The 17,023-nt window shown below is 53.4% G+C and overlaps 1 protein-coding gene across 1 annotated transcript in view; it reads right to left on the bottom strand.

The window, feature by feature from the left end:
* LPAR3 (lysophosphatidic acid receptor 3) overlaps positions 1 to 17,023 on the bottom strand; it is a 58,058-nt gene that overhangs the window by 10,139 nt on the left and 30,896 nt on the right. The window contains exon 2 of the mRNA XM_038413483.2: positions 6,709 to 7,465. Within this exon, the coding sequence (XP_038269411.1) occupies positions 6,709 to 7,444 (736 nt within the window). The 5' untranslated portion in view covers positions 7,445 to 7,465. The remainder of the gene's footprint in view (positions 1 to 6,708; positions 7,466 to 17,023) is intronic.

Below are 17,023 nucleotides of genomic sequence, written 5' to 3'. Positions count from 1 at the left end.
TCAAATGGACAGCAGTAGGGCCATATCTTATGAGTGATCTTAGCTAGAGAAGATTAAGGCTATATATTAACTGCCTTTCCTTCCCCACCCCAATGCTTTTTTAGTGCTAGAAACAAGGTGGCTGGTGCTTTCCCCACTCCGAGAGAATGCATATCTGAAAGCATCCTAAAAAATTATTTCCAAGCCAGTCCATAACATTTTAACTTATGAAGTTATTCGTTAATTACTGATGTGAAGGAGTGCAGTACAATTTGCACAAAAATGTACAGTACAATTTGCTGTGTGTTTTAAAGAAAAGGTGACATGCTAAAACAATCAATGGGACTAGACAGAAACAGGAGAAGATTCACCCGACACAAGAAACAGAAATTTAAACACATTTTATGTGTCCCTTTTTTCTGGGCCTTGTGCCCAATCCTACAGGCTGCACTTGTGCATGTGCCTACCTAATTACGTATTTTATATGGTTCTTGTTACCACAGTATATGAGCGCCTCACAATCATTAATGGATTTTTATCCTCATAAAACCCCTGAGGTTTATTAACACTTACAGAGGTGGAATTGAGGTACCAGGTAGATGAAGTGATTTACCCAGTGTCACACAGGAAGCATGTGGTACAGATGGTTGTTGAACCCAGATCTCCCGAGTCCCAATCCCATCCCCTATCCACTTAAATTGTTATCTCCTTTGGCAGTAATCTGCCCAGTGCCAGCTGAGGACTGGTGGCGGGAGGACAACTGTGCCCCTTCTCCCAAGTCTTGTAGCAAGCAATCAGTGTGAGCTGTGAAGAATCCGGCCCTATATATTTTGCTGTGTACTACCAAGCAGACAGGAAGCATCAAAAATTAAGCATCATAATTTCAGGATTAAGCACATTCTGATGTATTTTGTTTTTGTGATGTGAAGAGAATATTAATATAAATGACAAGCCTTTTCAGTGCATGTTTATTTGTGTGTGGCTTCCCAGAACGAAACGTGTAACTATGGCTTGGGCAGAAAGGTTTGGATAATTGCTTATTATGAGTGTTTTTTAAAAGCAGCACTTATTTACAGTCTACTGCACAATTAAGCATCTAGTCAAGACCATGTTTGAGAATCCTGCAATGGCAATTTTCTCCTTCCAAATGGGAGGGTTTTCTAAGTTGAGCTTCATTTTATAAACGTTCCACAGAAAACAAGGCTTCACGCTGCTCCCTCAGAAAGAGTCCCATGGACTTTCATCGGAGCAGGATTGGATCCAGCATTTCATGCCAGCTCTCCCAACACGTTGTAATGTGAAAGAGACATGGGAACGTAACAGAGGAGGAAATGCTCTAAACAATGGACGAATGAGTCTTTGAAAAAACATGAACTTTCACATCAATAAGACATTATTCTTTGCTCTAACCATAGTCCACGGGCGTCCTGACAAAGCCCTGTGTTTTTAGGCTTACTTAGAGTTTCTAAAGCGCTTTGATGAAAGATGCTGTACACAGAAGTGCTAAATATTATTTTGTCATTTTCGTCATGATCACCAGGTGAATTTGCCTAAAAACACCAAGACAAATCAGTAGCCAAGTGACTCCTGCAGGTACTGTGAGCTGCACAATATGATACCTGCACCCTTGTGGTTCTTAGTGCTGGATCAGGGTGTTACTTTGGGAGTTCAGTGAGTAAAGAAAGAGGCAGCATTCCTGATGGTTTTTACCCCAACATGTGCAGAGAAGACTTGGATTACAGGGATGACAAAAGATTGCAATGGTTCAGAAATTTTCAGATGGAACAAGGGAAGTTAAACATTTAAATCTTAACTTCGTTTCTAATCTGACATGGTTTTATAGATAAATATTGCTTGATTTTTGGTTAAATATTAAACAGAGATAAAGTGAGCTACAGGAGCATAAGGGTGGAATCAGAGGATTCTTTATTTTGCAGTCATTCATTCTCAAATATCTAAATTCTTCCCCCCCTATTTATCTGAAAGGCTGGCTACCCACATCAGCATGCCTATCCCCTAGAAAGGACAGCAGTTTGTATCTGCAGCTTACAATGATGCTGTTTTCTACCCAGCCAAGGAGCTGATGATAAAAGTAGCCAGCTGCTTTCAACACAGGGTGTTTAAAGATAAATGCAATACCTTTGTGTTGCATATTCTCCCTCGCTGGCCGGAAAAAAACGCAGCACAGGCCTGTCTAAAGCTTCACTGAGATAACAGTGTAGTTTTCCTCGCTCCCTTTCAAACCAGTGGTTCAGTTCATTTAGACCTCTTGTATTTTTTTAAAATTGATGTTACCCATCTGAGTAAGTGGGGAAAAATATATGAAAAGTGACTGTGAGCTGATGCTAAGTAGATTCTGGTGAAAAAGATCTCCCTCTGAAGAGTTACTATGTGCGTGCATGACATTAAGGAGTTGGAAGCTTTGTCACCATGCCATTTATAGCACAGTGTTATAATTTTTCAAAGCTCAAACACAAATCATCAACACATTATTAGGACGGCAACAGTGTATTAATTACAGATTAACCTAAACTAGGAAGAGATGAATTAATTTTAACAGGTTTGGGGCAATATAATATTTGCCAGAGATGACAAAAGCATTGTATTCTAGAAATTCCCTTGAAGGACTAATAGTAGATCTGAAAATCAGATGCTATTTAGGTATAATTCCATATATGCATAATCTATGGTATTTACCACAAATGGTCCTTTAACACTACAACCTTCCACTTGGTGCTTCCACTAGGACCAGAGATGCTAGTGGAAATCAGACTGCCAGACTCTGTAAACAATGCCCTTGGGCACAGCATAAGAAAGATGACTGTTCTTAGTTTGTAAACTTCTTATGCTGAAGACACATGCCTCCTCCATAGCATTGCTATCTGAGAATTATATAGTACAAACAGAAACTGTCTTCTTTACAACAAAGCTATTCCTTCTTAATAGCTGCTACAAGACAAATGCACTAAATACCATTATAGTTGCAGGATGGTTATGAAAGAAGCTATTCATTGTTGGACAGATAAGATATATCTCTACTAGCTACTAGAGCAGGATGCTCAGGGTCATCTTGTTTTCCTTAGCATTCTTAAGTGCTTACTGCAAAGCTTGTATCTGCAACTTTTAAAATCCTGGGAGCAGATTTACATTTGAAAACTGAAGTGTCCAGTTAAACAAAACATAAATCTGGCTTTTGCACTGCTACAGCCACTGCGGAGTCATGGAACCACCTCCCACACCCCTCAAGCCTCAAAACCAAATGTTCCTGTACTGTCTTTTATGGCATCAGACCCGGACAAAGTCTTTACTAAATCAGCCCCAAAGGAATGGAAAGCCTTATTCATAGATTTTTAAGTCTAGAAGGGACCATTGGATCACCTACTCTGACCTCCTATATAATACAGACCACAGAATTTCCTCCAGTTACTCCTGTATTGATCCCTATAATTTTCATTTGACTAAAGCATGTCTTCCAGGAGATGCCAGTCTGAATCTGAAGTCTTCAAGAAGATAAAGAATTACCACTTCCCTCCATAGTTTCTTCTAATGGTTAATCGCCCTCGCTGTTAAAAATTTGTGCCTTATTTCTCATTTGAATGTATCTGGCTTTAACTGACAGCTTCTTATCAGCTGGTTATAATTTAATTACTGATGAATATAAGATGACTGAGCTATTAAAACACAATGGATATTTTCAATATTCTTTTAGAAAAAAGAATTGTTGATTAAGTGACACAGAAACTGGATAATACGGGGGACTCAATGAAATTCTGAGGCTTTTTGTTTCTGGGTCACTAGATAAAATCTGGGCCCAGTCTGTAGGAACTAAAAGTTGTTAAAAATTGATGGGATCAGTGGAGTACTTGAAATGAGTTAGAGATCTCGGACTGGATTCCCCACTCTGCGAAGGCCACTTTGCATTGTGTAAGGAGATAACTGGAGATAACTGGCAATCTCAGCCAGTGGAAAGCTGCAGAAAGTGATTCCACTGCCTGCACCAACTGAAATCTCCCTTCCCCAGTGGAAAAAAGGGGTTGCATTAGGGGCGGAAGAGTTGAGCTATATCATCCACTGGGTGTAAGGTCACCTCAGCACAGCACCTTTGCAGCCCAGACTGTGCTGGGATGGGCAGCCCTGACTCAGAGAGTTGCAACTGGCTCCCTACAGTGCTCCCAGACCCCTTCACTCCCTCCCTACAGAGCTTCTCCAACCACTTCCTAATCACACTGCAAAAGAACCATCACTGCTTGGTCCCTGAACTGTGAAATTACAGAGGCAGAGATCCCAATGGGCCGAGTCTCGTTTTCTCATCCCCAGAAGTGGAACAGGGCCAAAGTACATTGGTGGGATACGGGGTGCTGATAGTACCGACACCCTCTGTCAGTCCCTTGTGACCAAGTGGATGCAATGTCGCCAACTCTCCTGATTTCTCCATGTGTCCAGCTAGAACTGGATTCATTTGGCCAGGATGCCAGCAGCTCCAGCACTCCTGTGAATTTCAAGCCTGCCTGCAGGGAGCGGGGGAGGGGGCCCGCTCTGATTGGCTGCCTTCCTCACCTGCCCAGGGTCGAGCAACCAATGATGGCTGCTGTTGGAGATATGCAGAGTTCTTTTCTCCTACTGCTCAAGAACCGAATGGATTTCTGGGGTAGAAGAAGGGAGACACCAGTCTCACAGGAGGGGAAGGGGAAGCAGAAAGAGCCGAGCAGCTCAGGCAGCCCTGCTTCATCCTCCCTTCCTGTGAACAGTGGGTCAGCTCTGTTCCTCCCTCCCTGCAACAACCAGCTTGGGAAGGGGGTGAATGTGGTGCAGCACCCCCATCCCACCCAGGGGCTTGGTGAAGAACCTCAGAAGCTGCAGCAGGAGGAGAACTGGTGTGGGAATTGGGCAAATGTGGTGCCGGGTGGGAGGGCAGACAGGCAGATGTAAGGGGTGAAAGCACCTGCAGCTGAGGCTAAAATCACCTTACCCAGCAAGATTTGGCAATCTTAACTGTCACACACACACACACACACTCGGGATAGATAAGAGGAATTTAAAAATCAGATGACAGACCAACACACCATACAATAGAACCTTAAAGATACGAACACCAGAGTTACGGACTTCCCGGTTAACCGAACACCCTGTGAAACCGGAAGTCCTCTATCAAGCAGCAGCGCAGACCAAAAAAAAAAAAAAGTGAATACTGTACTGCCTCAGGGCTTCAGCCACAGGGGGTTGGGGCCGTAGCCACAGAGTGGGCGGGACATCAGGGCTCCGGGTGGAAGGGCAGCTCGGGTCTTCTGAACCTCAGGAGTACCGGGACTCAAAGGTTTAGACTGGGGGGGCAGCACTGGGGCTCCAGCCCTGTGACTCTGTTCCCAGCTTCAGCCCCACGGGGGGTGCCGGGGCTCAGGACTTTAGCTACGAGGGGAGCACTGGTTTCAGCCCCAGTACTCTCTCCGTAGCTGAAGCCCCAAGCCCCACCCCCAGCTGAAACTGGGAGTGGAGTCACAGGGCTGAAGCCCCAATCCCTGGTGCCCCATATGGGGCAGAAACCAGGAGCGGAGCTGCAGGGCTGAAGCTCCAGCGCTCTCCCGCAGGTCTAAAGCGCCGAGCCCCAGTACTCCCACAGGGCAGAATCCCTAAGCCCCCTGCCAGGAACCATGGTGGCCCCTAGGGTCAGTAGCCCCCTGCCTAGAGTCCTGCCCATCCCCACACCCACAGCCCCAGCTCCTCCATGGCTAAAGTCCGTAATGTCTTGTTCACAGTTCCGGACCATTTCAGAGTTACAGACAACAGAACAATACACCCATAATAGGAGTACTTGAAGATGTTCAACATCGCACACTTTAATTATCTCTCTATTTAAAGTGATAAGAGAAAGAAACTAAAGTGTCCATCCAGGGCTCTACATAACTATAACAGTACCATAAAAATACAACAAAAAAGCAGCTTTCCCAAAAAGGAACAACCAATCAGCAAACATTCCCTCAACATGCACTCCAGTACCAGCCCCTATCACAACTCCCCCTCTCCAAAAGCTTGGGTAAGAAGATAGGCCAACCTGTGTGTCCGGAAAGTCAGCAAAACTGAGCTTTTATAGATTAACAGCAGGAAAATGAATCCAAGGTTGAGCACCCTCCATTGACAGCTCTCTCTCTCTCTCTCTTTCTGACATGGAGGGAAGTTCCAGTTGAAACACCCCTGTGGGCTATAACTGTAGCAATATGGCACAGTGAGATAGGCAGGTCTCAAGCAATTTTAGAGTTTCATTGGTCAAATCCTAAACCTACAGGTTAAATAGCCATGAAACTTACTCTCTGGCTGGGATTTTCTAATTCAATGAGATTTAGGCACCTAACTCTAGACTCCTTTGCAACTCCCAGTTTTTATTATTTTAATCCAGGCAAATGCTCTGGTAATGTTGCTGTGAATTTTATCAAACCTTCTCCTCCCAGAGACTTTTCTGTATTTTTTTAACTACAGAAAAAAACAAAAAACAAAACAAAAAAACCCACACATTTTGTAGCATTCTGCCTACAACCAAACTGTCTAACCAGCTACCAGATGAAGAGACATTTGGTCTACAACTTGATTGGCCCTATGCTTCATAATTTTTCATGGTGTGACATCTTCTATCACCTAAGTGGGTGAGCAAGCACTAGCACGTCAATATCCAAGAGATTTTAAGTTATTTTTGACAGGCACGCGGATCCTTATACATAATTTTCAATATTGTCTTACCTAAGACGGTCATGACTGTCTTCATAAGCTTCATTGGTGTCCTTCTACGGCTGATGGATCCACTAGTGTGTGGAGATAAGACATTAGTTTTCCTCTGGACGTACATGTAGATTCTTAGGTAAACCACCACCATAATGAAGAAAACAACTAGATTGGAGACAGTCCAAAATATCAGATAACTTCTGCTATAAATAGGAGCCAGGGAAGAACAGGTTGAGATATTGCAAAGGCAGTTCCAACCCAAAGTAGGCACAGCCCCCATAAAAATAGCAATGGCCCAGATCAATAAAATTAAAAAAGTGACTCTTTTCTTTGTAAGGTTACTGTGAATCCTCATCCGCACTACTGACATGTGTCGCTCAACAGCTATCACAAATAAATTAGCCAGAGAAGCTGTCAGGCTGGTGTCCAGAAGCCCCTGACGCAAAAACCATCGGTTAACAGTTAGCGTTTTGGACACAGGGCCAGTGTTGAACATCAAATATACATAGGCAATGCCAGCAAAAAAGTCTGCAGCAGCTAGATTGGCCAGCAGATAGTAGAAAGGGAAATGAAATCTTTTGTTTTTGACCACAGCTGCTATGACCAGTGAATTTGAAATAAAAATAAACAGGCAGAAGAAGGTCCCAAAACACAAAACAATAACAAGGTTTGTCCCTGACCACTCATCTACTGTGTCAGTGTTGCTCATGTTATAAAAAAAGTCCATACGTTTATCATAGTGGCATTCGTTCATCCTGGATCAGGGCCTTACATCCTAAGGGGGGAAAAAAAAGCATGGATTAAATTTCATACCTTGTCTTTGCTTGAAGCACTATACTACAAATACTTTGAGTGTAAATGTTCCTGGAGAATAATTTTCACATCAGGTAGAACTAGTGCAAAAGGAAATCCTGCCTGAAGGAAAAACTGCTCTAATATAGTCCCTCTTATTAGGCCCCAATTAAAAAAAATTGAATAACATGCTTAACTTGATCTTGATGTTAAATGGGACTTAAGTAGAAGCTTAAAGTTAAGCAAGTGCTAAAGTGCTTTGCTGAATCCAGTGAGAAACATTAACTAGTCAACTCTTTTGCAGATGATGACGCTGAAGCTCAGAGTTTAAGTGATTTGCTTGAAAATATGCGGAGAGCCACAAACAGAACCCTGGTCTTCTTACTCCCAGTCCTAGGTTTGAACCACAAGCCCATTATTTCTCCCAATACCCAGCTAAGACAGCAAAACACAGAAATCCTGCATCCTTTTCCAGTTTACTAACTGTGACAAAGCTCTGTCCTTGCCTCCGTGGGTCCCACGTTTCCCGGCGGATTTCGCTAGCCTCAGAGGCTCACTTTGACCCTCCATGTAACCCTTCTTTCTCTAGAGACAAGGGTCACAGTCTACTGAGCCATTTTCATCACAAGCCAGCGAGGGGGGTGAGGAGAAGTTATCCTTCCTTGCATAGTCTCTGTTGTCTCCCAGTCTCAGTGATTAAACAGGGGGCAAAGGTGGGGGGAGCCCAGGCCCACCCTCTACTCCGGGCTCCAGCCCAGGGACCCTAATAGTATCAGCTATGGTAGCTGACCTTTTAGAAACATGACATGTACAATTCCTTGAGCTTCTTCCCCCACAGCAGCCCTCACTTCCTCAAGCTCCACTTCCCCCTTACCTCAGGGCCTCCTTCCTTGTGCCTGATATGGTGTGTACTACTCAGCCTCTCCAACAGCGCAACTTCCTCCCACAGCTCCTGACATGCCCTCCCACCCGACTGACTGGGAGGCTTTTAACTAGTTTCAGCCAGCCCCTGATTGGGCTTCAGGTGTCCCAATCAACATAGCCTTCTCCCTGCCTTCTGAAAACTTCTTAATTGGACCCAAGTGTCTTAACTGACCTGGAGCAGCTTCCATTTCACTTATTGTGGTACCAGGGATTTGCTTAGCCTGGAGCAAATCTCTCTCTCTCTCCCCCACTGCTCTTCCATAGCCTTCTAGCTTGGAGGGAGGTGGGAAGCTGCTACTCCTGCTGCTACTAGGCCCTAAGCTCTCCCTGCTGCTCCAGCTGCTCCCCTGGCTGGGCCAGACACCCCCACCCCGTTCTCTGCTACCTGCTTGCTGGACCCCCCACTCTTGGATGCTGCTAATGCTCCAACTGCAGCCCTGGGGTGGGGAGGGGGGTGCTAGCCCACTCCCCAGAGAGGAGGAGTGAGGGACCCCAGCCACTGCTGTTGTGGATACCACCACCAGCACCACCACCTGAGAGGGGTCCATTCTGCCTGCCTGGACTACAACCTGGAGTTCCTGGAGCTGCTGCTGCTGCAGAGGCCACTGCCTGGAGCTGCTGAAGCCCGAGGAGGAGAAGAGGAGGATCATCTGCCAGTGGGGCAGCACCTAGAGACTTTGCAGACCACCGTGGAGGGGGCCCTAAGACTGAGTAATTTTCAAACTGTGCTCTTGTGGTGGGGGTCTTGACTGTGTTTGTAGGGACACGGGGGGTGTGGCGTGGAGCTGCCCCCCGATCCATCTGTGTGTCCCCCCCAACCCCCACCACTATTACTACCACCGCTGCCCCCTCCACCACCCCCACTGGCTGTATACCATCTGCCTCAGCTCCTGCCTCTGGATTCAGCTGCTTGCTTGGCTTGCCACGCCCTATTTCCACCCTTTGGGCCAGAAGCAGCAGCCAGCTAAAAAAGACTTGTGCAAGTGCACATGGGCACATGTGCCCCCCCCCCGGACTGCCTACCCCCCAGCTTTGCCCTTTACTACCTGCCCCATTTGCCACTTGCTTTGCCTCCTCTTTTGCTCCAGCCCCCTTACTAGCTTCAGTTTGTTTGCCTGCCCCGCCCATTTCCTTCTGCAGCCTTTGTTTGTTTGCCCCGCCCCAGCCTCTGAAGCTAGCCCCTTGGTTTCCCTGTTCTACCCCCAGACCGCTTAGCCCCTCGCTCCGTGTGCCCATGCCCCCTCCCATGCGCTTGTGCAACTCCCCATTTCAGTTGCAACCCTCTTCACTGCACCTTCAATGTTGTTGAATCCCCCCCCACATAGTGCACCAAGAGGAGCCGGAATTTCCACCTTGTGTCGGTGACTGACCCCTAACCCCTGATTGCCCCCCGTCCAGCCCACCCCTTTTGGCGCCCTCCTCCCCTGCCTGCAGCCTAGCGGGGAGGAGTGGTCGACCTGCTTCCCCTCTCCCCTCCTCCTTTTGATGTCCTCCCTTTCCTCCTTGCTCATGATGGCGGGGGATGAGACGGGTGAGACCCTCCAGTAGCCCGAGCTCCCCCTCCCCCGCCTGCCCCTCTGTCACCCCCCCAAGCTTCTACCTCCGCTGCCAAACCATCTGCCATCGCCCCCGCTGGGGCACCAGCAGCGACGGGCACCGGGGTGACCTCCACTGCTGCCACGTCTCTCACCCCCTCAGATTTGGGGGGAGTCTCCCAGCCGGCGGGAAGGGCCAGGGGAAGAAGAAGGGGAAGGGCCCCGCTAAAAAGACCAGGCCCTCCATGGCAGGGCTGCCCCCAATGCCCCGGCCCCATCTCCAGCTGGGGCGCCCCTCCCCGCTGTTCCCTCCACCAGCTCTGCAGGTGTCCCTCCCCCGGCCCCCAGAGCATACGCCCAGGTGGCGGCAGCCCCCCCGCCTGCCGCTACATCATTTCTCCAGCCCACCGCCTCCGCTACCATCTATAGCGGCCGGGGCCCCTTTCCCACCATGACCAGGAGCACGGCGTCCGTTGCCTCCTGGTGCCCGCCTCACCCCACGTGGAGACCTATGTGCGGGCATTGGCGAGGGTGGTGGGGCCCACGGCCATTGTGGCGGCCTCCAAAATGTATGGCAAGGTCGTCTTCTTCCTAGCATCGGAGGCCGCCGCCCAGGAGGCGGTGGAGAAGGGCCTGGCGGTGGGGGGCGTGTTCGTCCCCTTAGAGCCGCTAGAGGATCTGGGCGTCCGCCTGGTCCTGACCTCCGTCCCTCCCTTTCTCCCCAATGCAGCCCTGTTACCCACCCTTTCTACCTTGGGAAAGCCCATCTCTGTCATCAGCCCTCTCCCGTTGGGCTGCAAAGACCCCGCCCTCCGTCACGTCCTCTCCTTCCGCCGGCAAGTGCAGCTTCAACTGCTGCCGGCGGCGCGCGACGGAGAGGCACTGGAGGGGTCCTTCCTAGTCCCCTACCAGGGGGCCCGTTACAGGGTGCATTATTCCACCGGGGAGGCCCGGTGCTACCTCTGCCGGGCGATGGGGCACGTCCGGAGGGACTGCCCCCTGGCCCGGGAAGAAGGGCCATCCAGGACCCCCGAGCCCCCGGCAGGGCACCGGCCCCGTCATCGCCGACGCCCCTGGCTGCCCGGCACCTGAAACCGCCCCTCCTCCTTCACAATCCACCATTGCTCCCGCTCAGGCCCAAAGGGCACCTCCCCCACTATGCCCAGACGAGCGGGAGAACCCCGCCCCCGCTGCTTGCAATCTGGCGGGGCCTGTGGAGGAGGGTGCGGCAGGGACAGCGCCAAGCATGGGAGAGGGCCCGCCCCAAGGGGAATCTTCCCTCCCTTGTGCTGCCCCACCGTTACCCCCTCGAGTCCCTGAGCCATGGCCTCTGCCCCCTGACACAACCCCTGCTAGCCAGCCCCCGGATGATGCCATGGAGGGCTGGGCCCTAGTCCAGGGGAAGCGGGGCAAGCGGAAGGCTCGAGCTCCGCTCCTCCCATCTGATGCGGAGGCCCCCCGGAAGACCAGGAAGGGGGGCACCGATGCCGAGCCTTCCGCTCTACCCACGGGTGTGTTCCACCCACCAGAGCCGGCTGGGGAAGACGTGGCAGCACTGGAAGACGGTATCTCCCCTCCACGGGAGTCCCTCCCCTCCAAGACCCCCGAGGCACCATCTGAAACCCCAGTGTGCCCCAAAGTAACCATCGCGTCAGGTGCCGGCGGGGAGAATCCTGGGGTAGCGGAAAACAATTTCCCCTCTATATATGAGGAGATCGAGGCCCTGGGTCTGACCCCGGTCACCCAGGGGGAGGACGATCCTATGCCAGCGGGCCTCGATCTGGGCGACTTCTTTCCAGCCCCCCTTTCCCCATACTCCCTCCCCCTAACCGTCGCTTCTGCTCCCACATCCGAGGAGCCCCTGGACTCCTCCATCAACCCGGCTGCATAAGGCACCCTGCTGAGAGCCACCGAGCCAGTTGAGGCGACGGCCAGTGCCACGCGGCTGGAACCTGAGCCACCAGGGGCATCCCTCGCTGGTGAGGAGCATTCGACCTCCTTTCCGGGAGAGGACCCTACAGAAGAAAGTCCACCTCCTGATGCCGTGGCTGCCAAATCCACCAGACAGCTTGCGCCCGGCATCGGTGAGAGCCCTCTCCCGACCCAGAATCTCATCTCTACCCCTGCCCCTGCCCTTCTCCCGCCCACCTCCCGAGATATTATTGCCACCCCTGGGACAGTCTCCTTCCCCTTTCCAACAGATGACTCCCAGGGAATGGCCTTTGTGTTTGCCCGTCCCGACCCACCAGGGGCTGCTATCCTCCCTCCGCCGCCCCCTATCGCCCCAGCATTCAGGTCAACCCATCAAGAGCCCCGTCGGGGGTCCGCACCCTGTCTGCCCGTCCCGCTGGGCCAGGGGGCTGTACCAAGGGCCCCATCGGGAAGCAACCAGACCATAACCCCAGCCCCCCATGCGCTGCGAGAGGAGTTGCGGGAGTTCCTAGAAGACGTCCGTGGCTCCCGCAACAAAGTCCAGCTTGCCCTCCAGCGATGGGGGGACTTTAATCAAATCCTCCGGGCCGCAAGGGCCCTCATGGGGGAGGGGAAAAGGACCGGGAGACAGGGCGCCGCTGCCTACCAGCGGGTCCGCCACTTCCGTGACTCCTTACTCACCTACGGGGTGGGTCACGGACTGCTACGCGGCCCGCCGTGAGCCACGAGCATCCCTGCCGGCGAGGATCCCCCCCAGCCCTCCTCATGGCACCCTTTACCATCGCAACATTGAACACCCGTGGCTGTAAGATGGGTCTCCGCAGGTCCCAGGTGCTCTCCTTCCTTCGAGAGGGGAGGTACTCTGTGGTTTTCCTGCAGGAGACCCATACGGATCCGACCGCCGAAGACAGCTGGCGGCTGGATTGGGGGGACAGGGTCTACTTTAGCCACCTCACAGTTCATACGGGTGGAGTGGCGACCCTGTTCTCCTCCGACCTACGGCCCGAGGTGCTTGGGGTCGCCGAGGCTGTGCCGGGTCGCCTGCTGCACCTCCGGGTCCAAATGGAGGGGCTCGTAGTCAACCTCGTCAACATCTATGCCCCAGCAGCGAGCCCGGAGCGGCTGCAATTCTATCAGCAGGCATCCGCCTTCCTCGGCACCTTGGATCCTCAGGAGTGCCTGGTCCTGGGATGGGACTTTAACATCACCCTTGAGGAACGGGACCGCTCGGGAACCGAGAAGAGCCAGGCCGCCGTGGCCGGCCTCCAGGAGATAGTCGAACACCACTCCCTGGGGGACGTCTGGCGCTACCACCACCCGGATGACGCTTCCACGTTCACCTTTGTCCGGGTGGAGGCCCATCGGTCGCGCCACTCCCGGTTGGACCGCATTTATTTATCACGCTTTCATCTTACACGAGCCCACTCCTCCAGCATCCGGCCGGCCCCATTTTCTGACCATCACATAGCCACCGTGACAGCCTCCCTCTGCGCGGAGAGGCCGGGGCCGGCCTATTGGCATTTTAACAACAGCTTGCTGGAGGATGCGGGCTTCGTGGCGTCCTTCCGGGAGTTCTGGCTGGCCTGGTGAGGGCAGCGGCGTGCCTTTCCCTCGGCACGGCGGTGGTGGGACGTAGGGAAGGTGCGCGCCCGGCTCTTCTGCCGTGACTACACCCGGGGCACCAGCCGACGGAGGGATGCAGCGATAGAGCAGTTGGAACGGGAGGTCTTAGAGCTGGAGAGGCGTCTGGCCGCCAGCCCCGAGGATCCACCCCTCTGCGGAGCGTGCCGGGAGAAGCGGGAGGAGCTCCGGAGCCGAGGACCATCGGGCCCGGGGTGCCTTTGTTCGATCCCGCATCCGTCTCCTTCGGGAGATGGATTGCGGCTCCCGCTTCTTCTACGCCCTGGAAAAAAAGAGGGGGGCTAAGAAACATATCATCTGCCTACTGACTGAGGATGGCACCCCCCTCACGGATCCGGTGGAGATGTGCGAGAGGGCGAGAGCCTTCTACGCAAGCCTTTTCTCCCCGGAGCCGACCGATCCTAACGCTTGCAGAGTGCTGTGGGAGGAGCTCCCGACGGTCAGCGTGGGCGACCGAGACCGGCTAGAGCTGCCTCTCACTCTGGCCGAGTTCTCGGAAGCCCTCCGTCGCATGCCCACCAATAAATCTCCGGGCATGGACGGGCTGACCGTGGAGTTCTACCGCGTGTTCTGGGACGTCCTGGGCCCAGACCTAGTCACCGTCGGGGCCGAGTCTTTGCAGAGCGGGGTCCTCCCTCTTTCGTGCAGGCGAGCCGTGCTCGCCTTATTGCCGAAGAAGGGGGACCTCCGCGATTTACGAAATTGGCGTCCCGTCTCGCTCCTCAGCACGGACTACAAAATCGTGGCAAAAGCCATCTCCCTGAGGCTAGGGTCCGTGCTGGCGGACGTGGTCCACCCAGACCAGACCTACACCGTCCCGGGCCGCAGTATCTTAGACAACCTCTATCTGGTCCGGGACCTATTGGAACTTGGGTGTAGGGATGGTCTGTCGTTCGCCCTCCTGTCCTTAGATCAAGAGAAGGCGTTCGACAGGATGGATCACGGGTATCTCCTGAGCACTCTGCAGGCATTTGGCTTCGGACCCAGATTTGTGAACTTTCTCCGGGTGCTGTACGCTTCCGCAGAGTGTCTGGTAAGACTCAACTGGACCCTGACCGAACCGGTCAACTTCGGGCGAGGAGTACGGCAGGGGTGCCCCCTCTCAGGCCAGCTCTACGCTCTGGCGATCGAGCCCTTCCTCTGTCTCCTCCGAAGGAGGTTGACAGGGTTGGTGCTGAGGGAGCCGGAGCTGCGGCTGGTCCTGTCGGCGTACGCTGATGACGTGCTCCTCATGGTCCAGGACCCGAGCGACTTGGTGCGAGTGGAGGCTTGCCAGGCCATCTATTCAGCAGCCTCCTCTGCGCGGGTCAACTGGGTCAAGAGCTCTGGCTTGGTGGTAGGGGACTGGCGGCAGGCGAGCCCCCGCCCACCCGCGCTTCAAGCCATCCGGTGGAGCACGGGTCCGCTGCTCTATCTGGGCGTTTACCTTTCTGCCACGCATCCCTCTCCGCCGGAGAACTGGCAGAATTTAGAGGGCGGGGTGATAGAGCGGCTCCGGAAATGGACAGGACTGCTCCGGTGCCTCTCCCTTCGAGGGAGAGCGTTAGTGCTTAATCAACTAGTCCTGTCCATGCTTTGGTACCGGCTCAACACCCTGGTCCCGGCCCCGGCTTTCCTGACCAACCTGCGGACATCGATTCTGGAGTTCTTTTGGTCAGGACTGCACTGGGTCCCTGCAGGGGTTCTCCATCTACCTGTGGAGGAGGGAGGGCAGGGCCTAAAATGTCTGCTTACTCAGGTCCATGTCTTCCGCCTCCAGACCCTGCAGAGGCTCCTTTATGGTGCAGGTAGTCCGGCGTGGAGCATACTGGCGCACGCCTTCCTGCGCCGCTTCCGAGGGCTCCGATACGACCGACAGCTCCTTTATCTCCATCCGAGAGGTCTTCCGCGAGACCTCTCCGGGCTGCCGGTCTTCTACCAGGACCTCCTCCGAACCTGGAAACTCTTTACAACGAGCAGGTCCGTGGCGGCCACCGAGGGGGCAGATCTCCTCGCGGAGCCCCTGCTACACAACCCCCAGCTCTGTTTGCAGGTGGCGGAGTCCCGCTCGGTGCGCCAGAGGTTGGTCCTGGCAGAGGTCACAAGAGTCGGAGACCTCCTGGACTATGACCGGGGAGACTGGCTTGATCCCCTAACCTTCGCTCATCGCATGGGGCTTTCCAGACCTTGTACTCCCCGATGCATACTTCAGGAGGTGAAGGCCGCTTTGCCGCCCGCTGCTCGGGTTTATCTCGACCGGGTCCTGCACGAGGGCACGCCCCGCCCACCCACTACCCCAGGCCCGCCGGACCTTTTAATTGGACCCCTCCCCCGTGGACCCAACCGATCCCTTCACCCCTTCACTAGAAGCCGGCTGCACGAGATGCAGCCGGTCTGTTTTCAAACCGCGCCAAGAAAACATCTCTACACGCTCGTGCTCCACACCCTTCACGCCCGCACCCTCGTGTCCCGCCCCGATACAAAATGGCGGGACCTCCTGCCACCTTGGAGGGTGAAGAGCCCCATGGGCCAGCCTATATTCCATCTTAGTCCCAAAGCCCGCCGGGGATGTCAGTTGGCGGCTCCTTCACGGAGCCGTGAGCACGGGCGTGTACTTGGCGCGGTTCACCACAATCCCAGACACCTGCCCCTTTTGCGGCGTGAGGGATACCCTGGCACATGTCTACCTGGAGTGTGCCAGGCTGCAGCCCCTATTCCGGCTCCTCACCAATATCTTATTACGTTTTTGGTTGCACTTCTCCCCTCACCTTCTCATTTATGCACTCCCTATCCGTGGCCCCACAAAGTCCCGGGATCTCCTGGTCAACCTCCTCCTGGCCCTAGCTAAAATGGCCATCTACAAAACCAGAGTGAGGAGGTTGGCCGATGGAGTCTCCTGTGACTGTGGGGCCTATTTCCGATCCTCGGTCCGTTCACGTATCCGGGCAGAGTTCCTCTGGGCGGCGTCCTCTGACTCCCTTGACGCCTTTGAGGAGCAGTGGGCTCTGTCCGGGGTTCTCTGCTCGGTGTCCCCGTCCGGTTCCCTTCTTTTGACCCTTTGACCGCACTCCTGTCCCTGTTATTTTATTAGTTGTCCCCCGGAATTTTTTGGGTATCTAGGTCCTGTTGATCCCCCTTTTAGGCTGGGGGGGACCCTTTAGCAGTGGACGGGCTTCGCCCGCCCACTTCCCGGATCCCAATAAGACTGCTCTTCCATAGCCTTCTAGCTTGGAGGGAGGTGGGAAGCTGCTACTCCTGCTGCTACTAGGCCCTAAGCTCTCCCTGCTGCTCCAGCTGCTCCCCTGGCTGGGCCAGACACCCCCCCCCGTTCTCTGCTACCTGCTTGCTGGACCCCCCACTCTTGGATGCTGCTAAGCTCCACTGCAGCCCTGGGGTGGGGAGGGGGGTGCTAGCCCACTCCCCAGAGAGGAGGAGTGAGGGACCCCAGCACTGCTGTTGTGGATACCACCACCAGCAACCACCACTGAGAGGGGTCCATTCTGCCTGCCTGGACTACAACCTGGAGTTCC

This window comes from Dermochelys coriacea, chromosome 8, assembly GCF_009764565.3.
Source record: "Dermochelys coriacea isolate rDerCor1 chromosome 8, rDerCor1.pri.v4, whole genome shotgun sequence".
Lineage (NCBI taxonomy): Eukaryota > Metazoa > Chordata > Testudines > Dermochelyidae > Dermochelys > Dermochelys coriacea.
Note: the sequence above shows the minus strand (reverse complement) of the source record. Positions and strands in the feature narration are given on the sequence as shown.